At 52.7% G+C, this 18,857-nt stretch overlaps 6 protein-coding genes across 6 annotated transcripts; 2 read left to right on the top strand and 4 right to left on the bottom strand.

Moving 5' to 3' along the window:
• Positions 1-206: 206 nt before the first annotated feature.
• CTRU02_214096 (DnaJ protein-like protein) lies at positions 207-1,592 on the bottom strand (the record flags this gene model as incomplete). The annotated part of the gene is made up of 3 exons (XM_036724650.2): positions 207-1,316; positions 1,396-1,454; positions 1,532-1,592. The coding sequence occupies 3 exons, from the start codon at positions 1,590-1,592 to the stop codon at positions 207-209; spliced, it is 1,230 nt and encodes a 409-aa protein (XP_036583769.2).
• A 986-nt stretch (positions 1,593-2,578) lies between these two features.
• CTRU02_214095 (glutamyl-tRNA synthetase) lies at positions 2,579-4,636 on the top strand (the record flags this gene model as incomplete). The annotated part of the gene is made up of 5 exons (XM_036724649.1): positions 2,579-2,896; positions 2,955-3,065; positions 3,118-3,501; positions 3,558-3,830; positions 3,887-4,636. 5 exons carry the CDS (start codon positions 2,579-2,581, stop codon positions 4,634-4,636), a joined length of 1,836 nt encoding a protein of 611 aa, XP_036583768.1.
• Positions 4,637-5,771: 1,135 nt separating this feature from the next.
• CTRU02_214094 (NADPH oxidase regulator) lies at positions 5,772-7,684 on the bottom strand (the record flags this gene model as incomplete). Its single annotated transcript, XM_070206177.1, has 6 exons — positions 5,772-5,792; positions 5,851-6,732; positions 6,808-6,969; positions 7,016-7,351; positions 7,406-7,555; positions 7,670-7,684. The coding sequence occupies 6 exons, from the start codon at positions 7,682-7,684 to the stop codon at positions 5,772-5,774; spliced, it is 1,566 nt and encodes a 521-aa protein (XP_070060209.1).
• A 6,416-nt stretch (positions 7,685-14,100) lies between these two features.
• On the bottom strand, positions 14,101-15,710 carry CTRU02_214093 (superoxide dismutase 1 copper chaperone (heavy-metal-associated domain-containing protein); the record flags this gene model as incomplete). The annotated part of the gene is made up of 4 exons (XM_036724647.1): positions 14,101-14,636; positions 14,881-14,958; positions 15,204-15,333; positions 15,594-15,710. The coding sequence occupies 4 exons, from the start codon at positions 15,708-15,710 to the stop codon at positions 14,101-14,103; spliced, it is 861 nt and encodes a 286-aa protein (XP_036583766.1).
• A 654-nt stretch (positions 15,711-16,364) lies between these two features.
• CTRU02_214091 (mitochondrial 54S ribosomal protein uL13m) lies at positions 16,365-16,987 on the top strand (the record flags this gene model as incomplete). The annotated part of the gene is made up of 2 exons (XM_036724645.1): positions 16,365-16,385; positions 16,469-16,987. 2 exons carry the CDS (start codon positions 16,365-16,367, stop codon positions 16,985-16,987), a joined length of 540 nt encoding a protein of 179 aa, XP_036583765.1.
• An 811-nt stretch (positions 16,988-17,798) lies between these two features.
• CTRU02_214092 (uricase) lies at positions 17,799-18,701 on the bottom strand (the record flags this gene model as incomplete). Its single annotated transcript, XM_036724646.1, has 1 exon — positions 17,799-18,701. One exon carries the CDS (start codon positions 18,699-18,701, stop codon positions 17,799-17,801), a length of 903 nt encoding a protein of 300 aa, XP_036583764.1.
• Between the last annotated feature and the right edge of the window lie 156 nt (positions 18,702-18,857).

Below are 18,857 nucleotides of genomic sequence, written 5' to 3'. Positions count from 1 at the left end.
CGGGATTTCATCATGTCTGTCATGAGTTACAGGGCTTCCAATGCCCAAGACTCTGTCCTCTAAAGCATCTATCCGTTTGCACCTTACTGGGTCTGGCACTGAGGCTGGCCGTCCTCCTCATCTTCATCCTCCCACTCACCGCCGAATCGGGGGTCGCCAGAGTTTGCACCCATCTGTAGATATTCGTTAGCGCAAGGTTCAATTATTCAGGGTGTACTGTCAAAACTTACCGAATCCAAGCTGTCAACCTCCTCATACTCAACTTCATCAACCTCTTCCGCCTTGATCTCGGCAGGAGGGGGCGGCAGAAGCTTCTTCAGGGCGTCATACTCATTATCATCCTTCAACCAACCATCCTCGGGGAACTCGACGTTGACAATCAGGTACAGGTCACCCTTGGCGTCACCACGCTTGAGAGGCATACCCTCGCCGGGAACCTTCAAAATGTCACCAGGGCGGAGGATCTTGCCACGCGGTCGGTCGATGTGAATGCCACGGCCATCAAGATGCGTAAGCACGGTGCGGGAGAAGCCGCCGAGAGCCTCTGCCAGAGTGACGGTCAGCTCCGCAGACAGATCGTTGCCGATGCGGGTGAAGTCGTCGTGGGGTTCCTCTTGCAGGTGGAAGACAATGTCTCCGGGTGTCTGGTCGGGAAATTGGTCCGCCTCGCCCTCCAGCACGATTCTCTCGCCGTTTTGAGAGCCTCTGGGAATGTAGATTTCGAGAACCTTGGTCTCGGAAGTGGTGCGCTTGCCCTTGCACTTCTTGCAGCGGTCCTTCTCCTTGTAGAAGTTGCCAGAGCCCTCGCAGCGATCGCAGATGACAGTCTCCTTGCGCACGAGGCCGGGACCGATCTGGCGGAAAGCCTCTGCCATACCAGCGCCTCTGCACTTCTCGCACTGCTGGGGCTTGACGTTCGGCTTAGCGCCAGATCCTTTGCAGCTGCCGCAGACGACCTGCTTGTTGGCGGAGAACTTGACGGTCTTGCCCTTGTAAAGCTCCTCAAGAGTAACCTTGTACGGCTGGTCCTCATCGGGACCGCGGCGAGGCCTCCTAGGGCCAGCGCCGCCAGGTCCTCCAGGACCGCCCATGCCGAAGCCGAACATTTGTGACAGTATATCGTTCAGGTCGACCTCGGGGCCGCCGGCGCCGCCGCCACGGGAGGGGTCAAAGGCAGCCATGCCGTGGGTGTCGTAGAGGTGGCGCTTGTCTTCATCTTTCAGAATTTCGTATGCCTGGCTCACAGCCTTGAACTTGGCTTCAGACTCTTCTCTGCGTTCCTCAGGGACTTTGTCGGGGTGATGTTGGAGGGCAGCCTGAATAGGAGATCAGTCAGTCTTGGTGATTCGCGCGTTAGGGGAGATGTTATCACGGCGGAAGGGGGTGATCGCGAACCTTTCGGTATGCCTTCTTAATCTGTTCCTGGGACGCATCCTTATCGATCCCAAGCAGCTCTAGAAAATGCGTCAGAATTGATCCACCACAAAAAAAAGGTACCTCCGAGGCTCCATATAGGCAATCAGATGCTTACCGTAGAGATCAATCTCCTCCGCTCCGGTGTCAGAACCGGCACTCGGTCCACCACTGTCCATGATGGGAATTTTTCTTCAAGGTTTACTCGGCAAAAGTTTCGCTCGAGATACAACCTTCGGCGATTTGGTTTGGAGATGTGAAAGGTGGGATGTGGAGTCAACTTGAAAATATTTGTCTGGAGTACCTTACGCAGCCTGCGGTTTGGCGGGGTACATCCCGTGCCTTACGGGGGGTGCGGTCCCTACAACCTTGGTACAGGGCGTTTAGGCACTTTAGGGGCTACGCGGTAGATGATATCAGGTAAGCTGCTGCCAGTGCTATGGACCCCTTGAAAATTGAGATGCCTCCCTCTGCCTGCCTGCATCTGGTTCACCAGAGGCGATGTCTAAAGTAGACCAGCCACCATCTTTTTACTTGCCCATCAACGAATCACAAGGAAAGTATTCATCAGGGAAGCCCATGATAGTTTTTGCGACATTGTTTTCCTCGGCGACTGTCTATCCAAGTTAAGTCAAGCTACCGATTTGGCCCTGTGTTTTCGGGGTCCGTTGGAGGGACGAAGTCTTGTAGCGCATCTACGGCTTGTATAGGCAATGAAATCGTCTCAGTTGGCCCCGAGGCTGCCGAGAACACAGACTGTGGACGGACCTTCATACTGTCAATATCACCAAAACCTTGGCATGCGTAAGGTGCTCGGATGCAAGGCTTCTTCTGATGAGGAACTGGGGTAGTTCCCGGTCGTGACCTGTGTCATCTGAAGCCGCGTAGAAAGAAATCAAGTTGTTCAAGACGTTTGATGTGGCTAGATTAAGTAAAGCAGACTATCATGAAGCGCTGCGTGCAACACAGGCAGACATGGTAGCAATGCGGAGCAAACCATAATAGAGACCCTGTGCTGCTGTGTAAGTCAACGCCTCGATTTATGCATATGTGTGTTTTTATGCGCCACATGTGGCTGAAGCTCATCGTCAAATTTCACCCAAGTCAGCTCATTCATCGATGACACTGGTAACTATCAACACAGCACCACTCTAATGTCTCCAGCATGTCAACAATAGCTCTGAGACCTCAGAGCAGGTATCTGTTCCGCAGTTCATTATATGGGTGCCAACAGTGCCGTGCGGGCACCCCAAGATGGCATTCCTCCGCGAACAAGCGCGGCTTTGAGGCCCTGAGGAAGAAGCTACCTTCTCTGACTGACAAGAGGCTGCATGATCTGCCTGAAAAGCCAGCCAGGACGCGGTTTGCTCCTTCACCCACTGGGTATCTCCATTTAGGCTCCTTGAGAACCGCTCTGTTCAATTGGTTGATTGCGCGGGCTACTGGTGGCCAGTTCATTATTCGCGTCGAGGATACGGATAGGGTAAGCTGACATGAATCTAATGTTGATCTGATGCAGTGGGGCGCTAACGACATCACAGACACGAATCGTCGATGATGCTGTACAGCGCCTGCTATCCGATTTAAAATGGGCAGAGCTGAACTGGGATGAAGGCCCTGATGTTGGCGGACCCTACGGACCATATCAACAAGTAAGTCTCACTGCCCTCCCTCCACACAGTACCATCTAACCTTTTTCTGAAGTCCGAACGCTTGGCCTATTACAACAAGTACATCACTGAGCTCTTGGACAACGGCCATGCCTACCGTTGCTTCTGTACGGCGCATGACCTTGAACGGCACAAGCAGCAGTCTCTTGACAATGGCGGCTCCGCCCACTACCCAGGAACGTGTCGCGACATCCCTCCAGATCAAGCCGAGCGGCGTGCGGCAGCTGGTGAGACACACGTTGTGCGCTTTCGCGGTGCGGGTCGTCCCTCCTTTGTAGATAAGGTCTACGGCAATTACCAGAAGAACGAGGACGAGGATGACTTCATCCTCATCAAGAGTGATGGCTATCCGACCTATCATTTTGCCAATGTTGTTGACGACCATCTCATGGAGATCACACACGTCATCCGCGGCGCAGTACGTTTTCACATTGCAAGTGATACATATATTAAGGAGATACTTACACATGACAGGAATGGCTCATCTCAACGCCCAAGCACATCGCCCTTTACAACGCCTTCAAGTGGGAGCCGCCCACCTTTGCCCACGCTGGTCTCCTCTGCGCCCAAAATGGCGAGAAGCTCAGCAAGCGCAACCATGACATCGATATCTCCTCGTACCGTGATAAGGGCATTCTTCCGTCTGCGCTGAACAACTGGCTTGCTCTCCTCGGCTGGAGTATGGACGCGAAGGATATCGCCAAGAGTGGTGAAGTATTCCTTACCGCGAACGCCCTGGCTGAAAAGGTATACACACTTGACATGCTTCAGAAATAGACCTCACTTGCTAAAACAAAGAACAGTTTTCTTTGAGATTTACAAAGGGCAACATTAAAACCAACCCAGACAAGCTCGCCGTCTTCCAACGCAAACATCTAACTCACCGCCTCCGCGAAGAGAACCCCGACGAGGCCTTGCTTCGAAAGGCCATTATCCCGCCCACCACAAAGCTCCTATCCCATATCTCGGGCCTCATCGCAGATAAGAAGGAAGAAGATATCGTCAGCCCTACGAACCCGCGCCATACCTTCAAAACAACGGATTTCTCTTGCTTAATACCAGTGCTCTCCGATCCGTCCACTGCGCCGCAACACCTCCTGCGGATCAATCGCACCCTAGCCGCGGATTCCCCCATCGATCCTCAGGGTCTGATCTACGAACACCCTTCGCTTTTCTTCCGGCCGAGCCCGACGGCCTACGCGAGATATACTTTCAGCCGCTCCGCCGCCAAGATTGCGGACCTCCAGGATACCAAAGCCACACCCGAGGAACTTCTCTCCGACCTCAAGGCCTCATTCGAGGCCGTGCCGGAGAAAGAGTGGAGCGCGAACCTGCTGCAAAAGGTCATCAACGACTTTGCAGCCAGACACGCAGTCGTCATGACGGACAGTGACGGACAGGCGAAGAAGATGGATATTTCCAAGGCGACGTACACACTCCTTCGCCTGGTCCTGACAGGCAAACCTGGCCGCGGGGCCAAGCCTGCCAAGTTGCAACTCGCTCTGCTCGGGCGGGAGGAGACCATGTTGCGGTTCGAGCTCTGCATTGCGTAAGTAGAGCGAGAGACGTTTGACTTTGGGCCGAGACCGATTTGAACGATTTGTCCGCCTAGTTGCGGTGGCGAAGAGGCTTGGCTCGCTGTATACTTGCCTTGTACGATAAGTGTGTTAGGCGCAGATGAAAGATGGAAAGGACCCGAAAAGTGCTGCTACGTTTGTCGTTTTTCTCGGCCTGGGCAATCAATGGCTGTACTGTTAGATGTAACCTTTATAACATACTAGAAGAAATTACATAAATTTTCGTGTACAGTCGTAGTACGTCTGCTATTCCTTTCAAATTGGAATGCTGCCGTCAAACCCTGCGTTTACAAGGCACGTTGTAGTTCTATAGTCTTGACCGTTCCTGTTGCTGGGTAGAGCATAACACACATATATTTGGTAACAATTCGTCTCAAACCTCGTATTCTTGAATCTCAGTTCACTTTTCCTACCTCCTTCAACTATATAGGTGAAGCTGTTCAGCCATCGTCTGCTCCTAACCTCGAACTTCGCAGAAGATTTTGTAATGTACATACACGCGAGGTGGCAGCGGAATTAAGATGGCAGAGTAAGTCAGTTAAGCATGTGTAGATCGATGCATTAAATTTGATGATGCGGGCCTCGATACGAGCTCGTGAGATACAGTGATACGTAATTTGAGAGATTATCGACCAAGGGGAGGTTGATAGGTAGTGGACGTAGTAAATAGTATAGAATAGGGGAACGAAAAGATGTCCACCCTAAGAAAGGCTTCTTCTTTACCGTGTCCAAATAAAAACCCCGTCGCCCCTCCTTGGCTGTTCCGTTCTAAAGCAATGCAACGCTATGATCATGTCGTTCGCGGCCATCGGGGTGCCATCGAGCCAGCTCTGTTTGGCTCTCTCACTCTCTCTCCCTCCCTCTCCAGTCAACATCAACTCATTGATAATGTGAGTGGGTGGTTGCCCTTTTGTCCATGTTGTCCATGTTCCCGTTTTGGACGCCCTTTCTACAACCGAATCCCATCTCCTTGAAAATGCAGTCATGGGTGAAAGAAAAAAAGGGTAAACTAAGTGAAGAATGGAAAAGGTTGTAGATGTAGAGGCTCAGGGCAAAAAAATTGTTGGTCATTACGTCGTCATATGGTTTGGTTTGGGGGGGTATAATCCGTCTAAATTTCCTGAACCCAGATCTGCAGATGTGTTAGTTCATGTGAATCAACAGAACCGAGTGGTACAGTATAGGCTTACCTCCATCTTGGCGATATCCTGCCTTGCCTTCCTTGCTTGGCTCTTCGCAGACATGATGGCCATGTCGAGGTCATCCTGATCACCCATAGTAATCATGTCACCGTTCGGCATGTCCTCGTCACGAATCTTGATCTTGAATCTGCGGCGAAGACCAAACTTCTCCCGAATGCGGTCGATGAAGTCGGGGAATTCGACGGCCGCGCCAACCATGATGTACCGGACATCTTCGGCGTGAACCTTGACGCGGATCTTGCGAATCTCCGGTCTCCTTGAGCCGCCACGAGAGGACATTGAGTTTGTGCCAGGGCGTCTGTTAGAAACCATCTCGAAATCTCCCTCGTCGAAGGAGCCGTAGTCGGAGCCATCTTCCTCGTCCTCCATGTACCGTTGCGGAACACGGCGGGAGGTCTGGCGACTGGTTCTTGTGCTGGCAGAGTTACCACCACCCTGATACATGTCGTACAACTCGTCGGGATAGGCATCTTCGACTTCTTCATCGGCAGGGCGACCGCGCATCTGCATGTCCCGCCTAGAATAGCCCCTGCTAGGGGTGGCCGACCGAGACTCAGATCTCATGGGAGGCGGCGCCCGGCGGTCATTCGGGCTGCTTGTCTTCTGGTATTGCTGGTTCGGTCTCGAGTTATCAATGTTCAGCTTCGCAAGCATGGGCTTCGGTCCATTGCGAACAGACTGTCCACGGGTCATGCCGCCACCATTGTTGGCTTCAACCTGGTCGGGCGGGGGCGTCGGGGGGAACACGCCGCGGCCATTGGGCGGTTCAGACTGCTGTCTTCTTGAAGCCAACCCGGGTTTGACCAGGTTGGTAGCGGCGAAAGAGATGTTGTCAGCAGGTCTGTCATCCTTGACATCGTTCTTGCCAGCCTGTAACCCAAGAAGTCTCTGATTAGCAAATTGATTCCCATAGAAGACGATAGGTGTGGGAACCGATCTGCCTACATTCTTGATTTCAGACCCGGCAAAGCCTGTGAAGGCGTTCGAGCGGTCGGAGGCGGCGACCAGGCGTGCCTTTCCGAGGTAGTCCTTAGTCTTGAGATTACGGACCTTCGCTTCGTTCGGTCGGTACACGACGCCGACGGGAATCGAGAAGACAGTGTAGCCCTGTGGGTGGTTAGCCATGTTCGTGAGAAGGGAGCGACGCTCGTACCTCTGCCTCTTCCCGGATGGCCTCGTCGATGACATTGTGGTCCTCGACCACCTTCTCCTTCACGGCGTAAGTCAAATCCTGCAAACCGGCATCCTTCTGTTGCAGGTAAATATAGCAAAGACCGCGGTTAAAGAGGACTTCGCAGGAGTACAGCTTGAAAAGCAGGCCTAATTGGGCGTAGTCGATCATGGTATTGCCTCTCAAGTAGAGGAGGGTGTCGTTGAAGTTCGCCAGTGCTTCCTCAAAGTCGCCAAGCAAGAAATTTGAGACGCCTTGCTGGAAGTAGGCGACGGCAAGATACTGATCTAACTTGATTGCTCGTTGGTAGCATTCGACCTGGTTCGGCTGTCAGTTTGTAGTACTCGGAGGTAAGCCTCGGGGAATACGCACAGCTTTCTCATGCTCTCCTAACGTAGCGTGGATAACGCCCATGTTGAAGAGAATTTTGGACGTGTCGGAGATCTTCTCAAAGTCCTTGAGGGCCTCGTCGAACTCGTTGTTGTCGTATCGGCCCAGGGCCGACACCCAGGTTTCTATTTCCTGAACAGCAGCAGTTTGTCAGTCATACATTGCGTGCGACCACTGAAGCACCGTGCCCGCCCAACCCGATTGTTGCACCTCGGTGGCTGGGTTCCATCGTGCGAGTGAACTTACTTGTTTCAGCGACATGTTGTCACTAGATTGAAAAAATCGAGAGCGAAAACTCGAAAATCAATGAACAGATAGATGCGCAGGCAGACCGTTGCTGCTACTGCGAGCGAAAAGGCGGGAATTGTTCGCGGAAAGGGGTATCGTGGGGAACTGCGGATTCTGAGAGAAAGAAAAGCCAACGCAATCCAAACCAGGCCAGAACAACAAAACAGTGTGCTGCGGGCGGCTGGAGAGGGTCCCAGGGCTATTTAGGGAGATAGCAGGCGGGCTGGGCAGCCGGCGGTGACCGTGCGGTGTGCTCGGCGCCACTGAAATGACCGTTGGAGTCGTATCCCCGCTTCCACTTGTAAATGGTTGCAATTCGTACCTGAGCGAGGAGCTGAAGATCTTGGCGTGTGGTGGGTATACCAGGGATCGATCAATGGCCCCGTCTGACAGATGCCGAAAGCTTCTGCAAGAAACACCGATGCGATTCAAAAAGAGGGTTTCTTCCCCCCAAGTGGTGCCTGGGTGCAGGCTAGGTTAGGTTGATGTGTGTGTCTGCTTCGAGGTGCGCTGCCTCTTTTAGAGTTGCTACTGTTTCTTTCCTGTCCAGCAGAAGCAGATGCCAAAAGTAGGACAGTGTTTCGGGTTTGTGTACGTTGTGCGCAAGAGATGGATTAAGTTGTCGGGGAGGATGGGATGGCCCTTACGGGGTGGTGGGTGGGATATGTATGTATGTAAGTTGGACAACGCGCTAAAAGGGGGGGTCCGAAGGCCAGTTCAGTCCGTCCTCGTCCTCGTCCTGCGTCTAGCTACAGGAGGAATCTGTGCTCGGGTCTTTTCTTTCTGCTCGCTGGTGACGAGAAAAAGATGGTCTGGCTGAGTGAGCAGATCCCAAGACTGTCCACTAGCTCTGCGTCGTTCGGTGTGGCTTCCTTCTCTCAGATTGTATCGTGCGTTAATTAGAATCGAACCTCGGATGGTCGTTCGACTACGAAAGCTTGTTGCGGGCCTGAAAGGACTGGCTTGTGGTCGGGTTGGGCTTGGCTGTCTTGTGATATTGAAATCTCAATTCTTCCCAGGCGTGATAGACAACAGAAAAAGTGATGGAATGGCCAGACTTGCAGCCAGGCTTGAGCAAAAGATTGGGAATGAATGGATGCAGGACGAAAAAAGCCAGCGCCTACGGAGGGAAAGGAGGGTAGGGTAGAGAAAATAGAGTCGATGCAAAGAGAAGCAAAGGGACTTTTTACTGGTTGGGCTGTGGGCCGCAGGACTGGGCGTATATCATGCAAGGTGCTCAGAAGTGATTGATATTCCCACTGGACACTGGATTGTCATCAAGAAACGCTTAGGATGCCTGTGCTCCGGTGCTCGCCCAGTTGCGAGTTGCAGGGGGATCCAAGGGGTGGGCTTCTTGCTATCGACTTGAAGGGGGTGCTTGGAGCGAATAGCCCGGAACAAGTGGCTTGGGCGGTGCGGTGAATGGGAAGGGGGTGTGTGTTGCAAGAGTTCTGGTGTCTATCCCTTTTCTCTTCCACACGCCCTCTTGTCTGGAAGAGACGAAGTTGTACAGCCGATCTGTGCTGTGTTATTGCAGGATCTACCTCGCCGACGATACCCAGATGGGCTTCCTCTGCAGACTGGTCGAGAGAACATGCCCGCGTCAGTCTCTGGCAACTTCCCCGAGATGTCGTTCCAGTCACTATAAGTTACCGCGCAGATCCTTCTTTTGGCATTAGACAAGGTAGTACAGTCGACAAGGGAAACAAACTTGTCTAAATTGAGGAACAACATCAAGTGTTTTTTCTCGAAATCGGACCACTTTGCATATCGCGTCGCCAGATACTGGGTTGTGGGCGTGCTTGTCATCGAACGTTAGGATCCCTCCAGTCCTCCTGTGCCTCTTCGATCTGGGGCCTGGTGGTGGCCCCCTTTGGTTTGTCTAGGCATCCCATCCGACGTCCGTCCCGGGGTGTGTGTTAGAGCGCAAGCCCAGCAAGAAGTCAGAGTCCATGTCAGGGCGGGGTGGGTCAGATCGCACATCCTGTGGTGGCCCACCAGGGGAGTGGCTGTCTCCGGCTCCCTTTCTCCTGAAGCCCCAGGGACAGACGCTGTAGGCCTGTCCCGTTGCGTGCCTCTCAACCAGGTAATACGCAGTAGTCCCTTAACGATAATGCACTATTGTCGGATGTCGCAGGCATCTTGCAACCACTGCGAATCAGGGCCTGTCGGTTCCCATGCACGAAGCGTTCCAGCGACTGCCAGACATGCCTGATTGGTCCCCAGGAACACGGGACTCGGACTTGACCTTTAAAGCCACCGGCGTCTAGGGCCAAGGGCGCGTACGCAAGAGACTAACGCCACCTCGATCACACTGTTAGCTTTGCACTGGTGGTGATTAAGAGTTGCAGCTTGCAGGTGAAGAGATCATGTCCTCGTGGCTGAAGTATGGGGACTCTGCTGATGCTGATGCTGCAACTGCAACTGTGATTGCAGACCACCCCCATCTCATCCTGTCAGTTATCGGGCTATTTTTCTTTTAGTTACCAAGGATGAGGGTCAGGTAGAAGCAGGTGTAAGTGCTTGCAGGCCGACATCTCTCCGATTGATCCGCAATACCAAGCTTCTGGAGCTGATGAATGACGTTGCCCCGACCGTTTAAAATAGCATGACGGAGAGTATCGTGTTCGCAGACTGTAAATGGAAGACTTTAAGCGCCTGGAGGCGTTTCATTATTGGCTCAACCTGGTCCAACTCGCACTCTGGCTGCGTCGGTGATGAGGCGTGCGAAGTGCCAGAAATTGGTTGACAGGTGGTTAGTTGTGCAGATCGACTCATCAGGGTTTTTGCAGCTAGGTTATCCAGGAGAGAGGTGATCACCTTTGGAAGATTTACATTTTGACATGACGAGGGCCGAGATCGACTGAGAGTATCCCGATGGTGCAGTCCTACAATCATATACCTAAGCATAATGTACCTAGCATCATCGAGATAATTGGCAACAGTGCCGGCTACCGCGGGGAAGGAGATGGTGTGGTGTCGTTGGCAGACGAGGATCTGCAAGGAAACCCGAGGGTTTGTCACACACAAAGACCCGCCCAACACGAGCGCCTCTGCGGCACAGATTCGGCAGTCCATCCTGTGCCTTTTGACAGCGCAAGGTACCTGCATTTGGGGTGTTTTGCCGTTCAACCATTCCACATGGAGAGAATGTGCAGGAGATGAGGGAGATGAGGGAGGCGAGGCAAAATGGTGAGATGGTGCTCGGTTGATTCTGCAGTGTCATGAGGCCATCGTGGTGCGACAGGCGCAGATATCTGCTTAGATCGCGGGGTTGGGCTGAGTTGATGAGGGATGTTGCCCAGAAACAGTTGTCAGAATCCTTACCAGTTCCCATTTGTGGTGCGAACGCCGACGCAGCAAATCTCGTCCAGTCTTTGTCAGAAATTGGGCAACCTTATCTACAGCGGGTCCAGAACAGGCCAGCTCATTAAGGTGAGAGTGGAGGTTATCGGATTCGAAGACCGTGCCTCAGTCCAGAGGCTAGGTGGTAACCCGATTGAAGCTGAGTTTGTGGTTAGTTCCGTAAGGGATCTCGGATAATGTTAACGATATCGCTAAACTATGAAGGTCAAGGGGACCAACCAGCAAGGTCCGGGATCCGGTCCTAAAATCTTGGCTCGAAAAGAAAGCTCAGCCACACCTTGTTGACGTTTACCATTAAACGCCTTAGGTAATTAAGGTATGTGTATCCGTTCACTACTAGCGCATTGTATGCCACTACACAGTTCGTAGTTATAAAGGATCTTTCGGAACGGCCGCTGAATTTCCATCCAAGCAAACCCTTGCTGAGTCCTCTCTTGCTCCACCCCCTGCCGTTGTTGTTGCTGTTGTTGTTACTATTGTTGCTCGCTACAACTGATTGGTGAACATCGCGGACATGAACGAATCAAGAAAAGGAAGAGCTTGTCTACTTCCTTCTGAATTGGGACCTAAATGATGTAAGACGGACAGGGGGGGCTGAAGCAGGAGGCAATGGGCGTGGACCCGACTTCCGAAAGAACAAAGAAAGAACAATGAACTGCATTCTATCTCCGTAGAAAGAGCTTCTCCCATCTTCTACTACCGCGGTATGTCGCAAGGCAAAGCAGGCAATGGCTTCCCGAAGCAGTAGTAAATCCCTTCCATGTTGGCTTTTCCCCTGCTCCCTCAAGTTTTCTTAGCCAACAGATCGTCGGTCATCTCAGGGGAAGCCAAGATGCAACCCGTACACCTACTAGCAATACCAATCTTTGGGTACGCCTAACAAAAGCCCTGATTAGTTAGTCTTCTGGGCTGCGATGCGCTACCCGACTAGGAAAAGAAGGATGGCCCAACTCTAATCACCCCTGTCGCTGGAGGTCTCAAAAATTCTGCGAAACTCGCTTCTTCTTCAGGCTGTTTTGGAAAGTCCCGTGCTGGGGTCTCCACTGACATCCCCCCCTTCCACAAGGGAGCCACGCTTCTGGGTCCAATCAACGGCTTAGCCTAGGAAGGCAGCTTCCCGCTGTAACGCTAGCACCAGTGGGGTGAAGTTGCTCACCACATGTTTTTGGTGCAGAGAAACTTCAGACGTTGAAGCCCGGACCAACAGCCACCCCGCCGCATGAACTAGACGTTAAGCCAACGAACCTCATTGTGTTTTACTACGCAGCATCCGGTCGAGGACCAGCAAGCCGTATGTCTCGCACTTGCTTTGCACGCCTCACCATGATTGACTACGTAGGACAGCCCCTGGCCCTAACTCCATACCACTTACTACTTACCTTATCACAATGTCTTGTACACACAGACGGAAGCATGCATCGCAGACAGGAGCACCGCAACGCTCCGCTCCGAGTTGCTCTCTCCCGCTTCTCTCTCAGACTCCATCAAATGTCACAAGTCTGGGCATCCCTTCAAACAGATGATTGCGCGACAATCTCGTCGTTGCTCTCGCTCAATGCCACCTAAACGGTCCGTTGCCTGCATTGCAAATCTCAATGAACACTACCGGCTTCTTGCTATGATCACCACACACCAAACGATCTGCTTACTCGACTCAGTTGCATAGCAGTTGCTGTTTCTTAAACTACCCTCGTCAAACATGCTGTTTACACCACAGTTGTCCATTAAGTTTTGCGCAAAGGCGTCTCAGTGCCACTTGAATGATGCTTAGCCTTCTGTCAAGTCTGCTTCTGGCATGTGGCCAACAAACGCCTTCCTTCAAAACCATATTGCCTCGTGTTGATTGTCTTACTTAGCCCAAGCTCTTGGACCACTCATCCCGCATCTGACATCCGTCGCGCTTAGTTTCAAACCTGACCATTCTCTTCACACACACACACACACCGACCCCTTTTGCACATATCTGCTGCTCATCGTCTTCTACGTACATTCACATTCACGTTCACGCCCTGTCAAGCACACACGCCCACCTGTATGTACTCCTAGGACTCTATAGTGGGACTCACCACGGCAAGCCAGCTCCGACCCCCCCTTGTGCTCCATAGAATTAAGGTACTTCCTCTAGTCCCTGTCGAAGCACACACGCGTATTCGTCTCATCTGCCACCTGTCACTCGCGCTCCGCCTCCTTCCGGTCTTCGATCGGTGGGGGGAATCTCCCGGAACCGTCATCGCTGTTTCTTCTAACAAGATCTGCATCAAGCCGACGCTGGGAACCACTTCCATTTTCTGGCTGCCTGTCCTGGCCCGGACCTATTTTACTAGGGAGAAGGATTCGCAATGTCACTGTCCTAGAGCTCCCTCACCCCTTCCTCAATTCACAAACCATCAAGAATTCGGCAAAAAACTCTGGCTGAGACAGGCCTTGGAAAGCTTGGCACATCAAGGTTAACGCAATGGGCCAGGGGAGACCGGATGGTGTCAACAACCTTACCAGAACCCCAGACTCCAACACCATGTTACGACGCCCTTCAAAACCAGCAAGCCAGATATGGGAGACAAAGAGAGAGAGAGAGAGAGAGAGAGAGAGTCCGGGTAACCGCGAGTAACACCAAATCCCGAAGTCCCCTCGAACTCAATGCTCCGCCAAGGTCTCCAAAAAAAAGCTCAGCCGCGCTGTCTAATCCACCTATGGTGTGGTTCTCTGCACTTCTCACACCACAAGTCCCAAGACCCCTGGTGCTTTGCTCGTCATTATTCCGGGAAGCCTTGGCCACCGGCCTTAATCCCGCTTGGTTGATGTTGCCCCAAGATCAATGTTCATCGCAAAAATCGTACGATGTTGTTTACAGCATCTGCCACCTCCACGTGTTGCCACTGGTGATCTACTTGAGTTTATTTGGCCTGCTTAGCCGAGCTCTCCTGGTGCCAAAACAAATGGATCATCTTCTGGTATTCTCGTAATCCTCGTGATCCATCTCATATATCATTCGAGGGGTTCCCAAGGCTTGATCCAAATGATACCTAGAGCATGCCCTTCTTTACTTCATCCTTCCTCTCTTCCCATAGCGTCTTGCCCGTGCATGAGCAGACGGTCTTGTCATTGTCCCACACACCCGCACTCCTGGCAATCACACCGACAACAGTGTCCGGGTCGTTCTTCAGAACTGCCGCGGACTCATCTTGTCTCGAGACGACCATGGCGTGGCCAATGACTTCCCAGATTTGAAAAGGCTTGTCGAGGTACGCACTGCCTCTTCCATCCTTGCCAACCTCGAAGACGCCCAAGAATCCCTTGGCAGCCGCAGCTTCACTGCCCCCAGACCAGACAGGGCCTGTCGACGAGGCGCCGTCTGCTAGGTTGCCGTACTCACGGATGGTTGCTCGGTAGGAGCCAGGGGCGACGCCGCGAAGTGTCAAGTCAACCAAGGTAGTAGTTGGAGAAACCTGCACCATTCTGGCCAAGCCCCTGACTTCTCGAGCTTGCTCCTCTTCCGACTTTGAGGCCGCATCGTCCCCATCTGCACGGTAGAAGGACTCCAGGATGCTTACAGCCGCGCCTGTTCAAGGAGTAAGCCTTTGAATCATGTCTCAAGGTAAGCCAGTTTGACGACCAAATCTTATCTGCCGACAACAATGCCGGCCCAGCAAGACAGGTTGAGTAGCATCAGGAAACAACCTAATGTTCGCCAAGGGGTTACAGAAGGTACAGCGTGGGCAACGCGCCGGCAGGCAGATGAGCAAAAAAGGAAATGCTTTCACCGCCCGTGAGTAGAGAAAAGAAACTTGTCCTAGTCCACCTACTGTTTGATGCACCCGATCCTCGCAGGATAGCGTCCCTTCCTGTGGCTTGGATGGCGTCAACAATGGCCGATGGTGCGGCTGCAAGATGCCATCAAGAGTCAGTAACTATCACAAATGACACGCCAATCTTGACTCCTTTGGTACGGATGACGCATCAACAAACAGACTCGAAGCCTGAAAGCATGATTGCCGTATTGCCCGCAGAGTACTGCAGTATCCCACAGTATCTTACTGTTAAGCAGATGTAGGATTGGCTGGGCGAGATGGTGGGACAAGCCCGATAAACCCAACTCGATTCAGAGTTTGCAGTAGAAGGGGCGTACCTGTGCCCTCTACAGAGAGTAATTGGTCCTTCAGATCGGCCTCGACCTTGGTGATCCCCCCCAGCTTGTACAACGAGTCTGAAACGTCCTTGACGCAGCTGTCACATGTCATGGGTACCGCAAAAACGGTCTAGTAGAAGTGTATCGTTTCATTAGCCTCCCCTTAACAAATAAAACAAGACAATAAGAATTAACAGAGACAAATGGAAACGAGAATGTTGGAAGATCCGTCTCCGTACGGTGGACGGAACATTGCCATGTAACCGCTCTTCTCTTTGTTTTTCTTTTTTTTTTTTTCCCTCGTCCCTTTACCTTCATGGAAAAAGTAAGGATGGAGCGGATTTGCGCGGGCGAGCGGAGCAAAGGGTAAAGGGCAAATGATAGACGAACCTGAAAAGGATATGAGACGGTCATGGTGAATGGTCTCTTAGGTATTCTGCTTGGCTGGTGCGGGCTTCGTAACAGAGAGCGATAGTTGTGCAGGAAATCAGAAAGACAGTAGAGCATGCTCTGCCCTGTCTGCTGCAGTTGCCGATGGGATGGGGCACCTAAAAACAGAAACGATGTGGTGAGTGAGGAGGAAGATGGTTGTAGTCACTTTTGGTTTTCTCGGGTTGTGCTTGTTCTATTCTCTTCCAACGGATCGCCGCACTATCCAATGGGAAACTGGATGCGCTTTTAATACCCGTATCGTGGGTTCGCGGCAGTGACCTTTGCTTTGAAATCGCCTTACTTACTTGCAGAGAGTCCACATCGAGCACCGCAATCGCTCTCTTCCCAATAATTGCCCCGCTGCAGACGCCTGGGCCACCTGGTGCCCCTCAGCTGCAACATTTCGTAATCGGCCGTCGGCATTCGGTCTCCGCAGCTGCCGACAGCTGGGTTTTTATGAGCCACATTGGCGGTGCTTATCGAACAGTCACGAGTATGTTCACGTGATCTCGTGTCTCCAAAATTTTGGAAGCTCAGGTCATTGAATGGAGGATGGCATCAACCTCTAACGAAGGTCTGGACCGCGTTGAACCGACGACATTTGAGCCCCGACACGACCGACCGCTGGCTCGCTGCCTCTCCTCGCTTGCCAATTGAACGAATCGAAGTCCCGGAAAAGCGTCAAGTTTGGAAACTTGAGCTGAGGCGGCCGGCCCAGGAACTCTCAAGATGTCGCAAACTGTCGGCCTGGTAAGCTCTACCTAACCCGCCCCTTTTCCCAATTGCGCCGCCATGGAGACCAGTTCCCAGCTAACAATATCCCTTTCCGATAGACCCGACTCTCCTACTCCCGGGTATGGCACCATGTCTCTGCTGCGGCCCCCCACGAGACTCTCTCCACGCAGCCCGGCGTCACACCCCCTTCCCTCGGCCGCCTGGCCAGTCGCATCGCCGTGCTGCTGATGGGCAAGCACAAGCCGACCTGGGACCCGTCAACGGACTGCGGCGACTACGTCGTCGTGACCGACTGCGCGGCCCTGCACGTCACGGGACGTAAGAAGTGGCAGAAGACGTACTACCGACACAACACCCGCCCGGGATCCCTGCGGCAGGTGACGATGGACGTGCTGATGGAGAAGCACGGTGGTGCCGAGGTTCTGCGCAAGGCGGTTAGCGGAATGCTGCCCAAGAACAGGCTCCGTGACAAGAGGCTGGCGAGGCTCAAGGCCTTTGAGGGAGAGGCGCACCCGTACAAGCAGAACATTATCCGGTTCGGTGACGTTCCTGTTGGTCAGCACGGGTGGGAGGAGCAAGTTCAAGCCATTAGGGAAGCAGGCTCGAAGAGGATATAAGGGGGAGAGCGAACGAGGGGAGGGGAGAGGGGTTGTATGTTGTGGTTTGGCCGCATGACGGCGTGTATATTCTGTACGAATATGGGCATCTCAAAATGGAAGTCTAATGATTCTCAAATCGGATTACGTTCAACATGGTGTGATGGAGTTACGGGCGTTGTGGACATGTGGAACCTGCCTTTTGAGTAAGGAGTGCCGGGGGCTTGGTTGTGCTGGACGCTATGTCTCTGAGATGAGAGAAGTCACTTACGTTCTGAAAGCGGATCCCGTGAAGTGACGAAGAACATGATGCTATTGGGTTACCTGGCTGATTTGAAGTTGATCAACCATCACGCATTTCGAGAGGGAAACATTCGTTAGCTACCAACAGCATTTGGCAGGTTGCTGTATGAAAAGGAGAGAAGGCTAGACATCAGAAGCTCTTCTTCTTCTTCTAAAGAGGGTGCCCGTGATTTCACTTCCCAGGTTCGGCGCCCTTTTGAACGGGCGTACACGTATCGCCAAAGGGAAAAAAAGACTGGCCAGTTCACGTGTATGTTGAAAGAAACACATCAATCTCAGCGGCATAGGGAGAGCTCTAAATTCGCTACCATTTACATACACGAATTGGACAAAAACAAATGGCTTGGAACTTGGTATTTAATCTCATATTGCTCTAAGTCGTTGCTCGTTATTACAGTAGAAACATCCGTCTAGATGTGAAAAAATAAAAACAAATATAAAAGATGGTATAGACGCCAGGATAAATGCAGCGCCACGGCTCCTCGAGTGGTGTGTACAACCAAAACCTCTCCTTTCTCACCTGGTGACTTTACAATTTGGCAACCGCCTTCTTGTTACGGGCGACCTCGCACCTGATCAGACCATTGGGGCCGGACTGCGGAGCGTAGACCTCGGCGTCCTTGCCTGTGTTCTTGAGCCCGTTGTGCCAGCCGAGGTCGATCTCAAAGTAGTGCTTGTTAGGGAGAGAGTAGGTCACGGTCAGGACCTCGGGCACGGCGGCGAGGATCTGCTCGCACATCTTGTACATGGTGTTCTGCACGCTCGCGCTCTCGTCCTGCGCAAAGGTCTTCATGGTGATCTCACGGGCGGCCTGCCACGCGGGGTCAAACTTGGGCACGGCGGCCTTGACAGCGGCCAGGTCGGCGAACTTCCAGGTCCAGGAGGCGTCCACGTCGGTCGACAGGATGCGGTCCCAGGTCTCAGGGAGGGTGGTGTACTCGTCGCGGACGAAGCCGTGGAAGGCGGACCCGGTGCTCTTCAAGACGGTGAGCTTCTGGATGGAGCTGGTTAGGTTGATGCCCTCCTTGCGGGAGATGCGGGCCTCGACATTGCGGGTCTCCTCGCCGTCCCGGTAAAAGGAATGAGGGTGCGGCTTGCCATCAATGGCCATGCGGGTCCAGCGGTGCTGGACGATCTTGATGTTGGCAGCGTGGATGTGCTTGTACCTCTCGAGGAAGTGGGTTCCCAGAATAGAAGCGAAGAGCTCAGGAGGGTTGATGGGGTTCTCCTTGGCCTTGATGTAGATGGTGTTCTTGATGGAGTCGGTGGCGACGACAACGCTGTTGTCGGCGACGGTGTAGCTCGTGTCGATGTCACCTTCAAGAAGGCAGCAGACGGTCATCTCGGTGACGGTCTGGGTATTGCCATCTTTCTGGACCTTGTAGACGCGGACATTGTCCTTGCCGTAGCGAGCGGATGCGAGTGCAGGCATTGTGTTTGGGGGCGGAGGTGTTTATCACGGAGATGAGATGAGAACAAAGACGATACCGCTTAAATCGAGCAAGGACTTGAGCCCATAAAGATACAAACTTGGAACTGCTGTGAGAAGAAGGTATGATATTGGAGATGTAGCACGGAGTAGACCAGA

Source organism: Colletotrichum truncatum (assembly GCF_014235925.2).
Source record: "Colletotrichum truncatum strain CMES1059 chromosome Unknown Contig_0010, whole genome shotgun sequence".
NCBI classification, from domain to species: Eukaryota; Fungi; Ascomycota; class Sordariomycetes; order Glomerellales; family Glomerellaceae; genus Colletotrichum; species Colletotrichum truncatum.
This window is presented reverse-complemented; position numbering and strand designations above follow the sequence as displayed.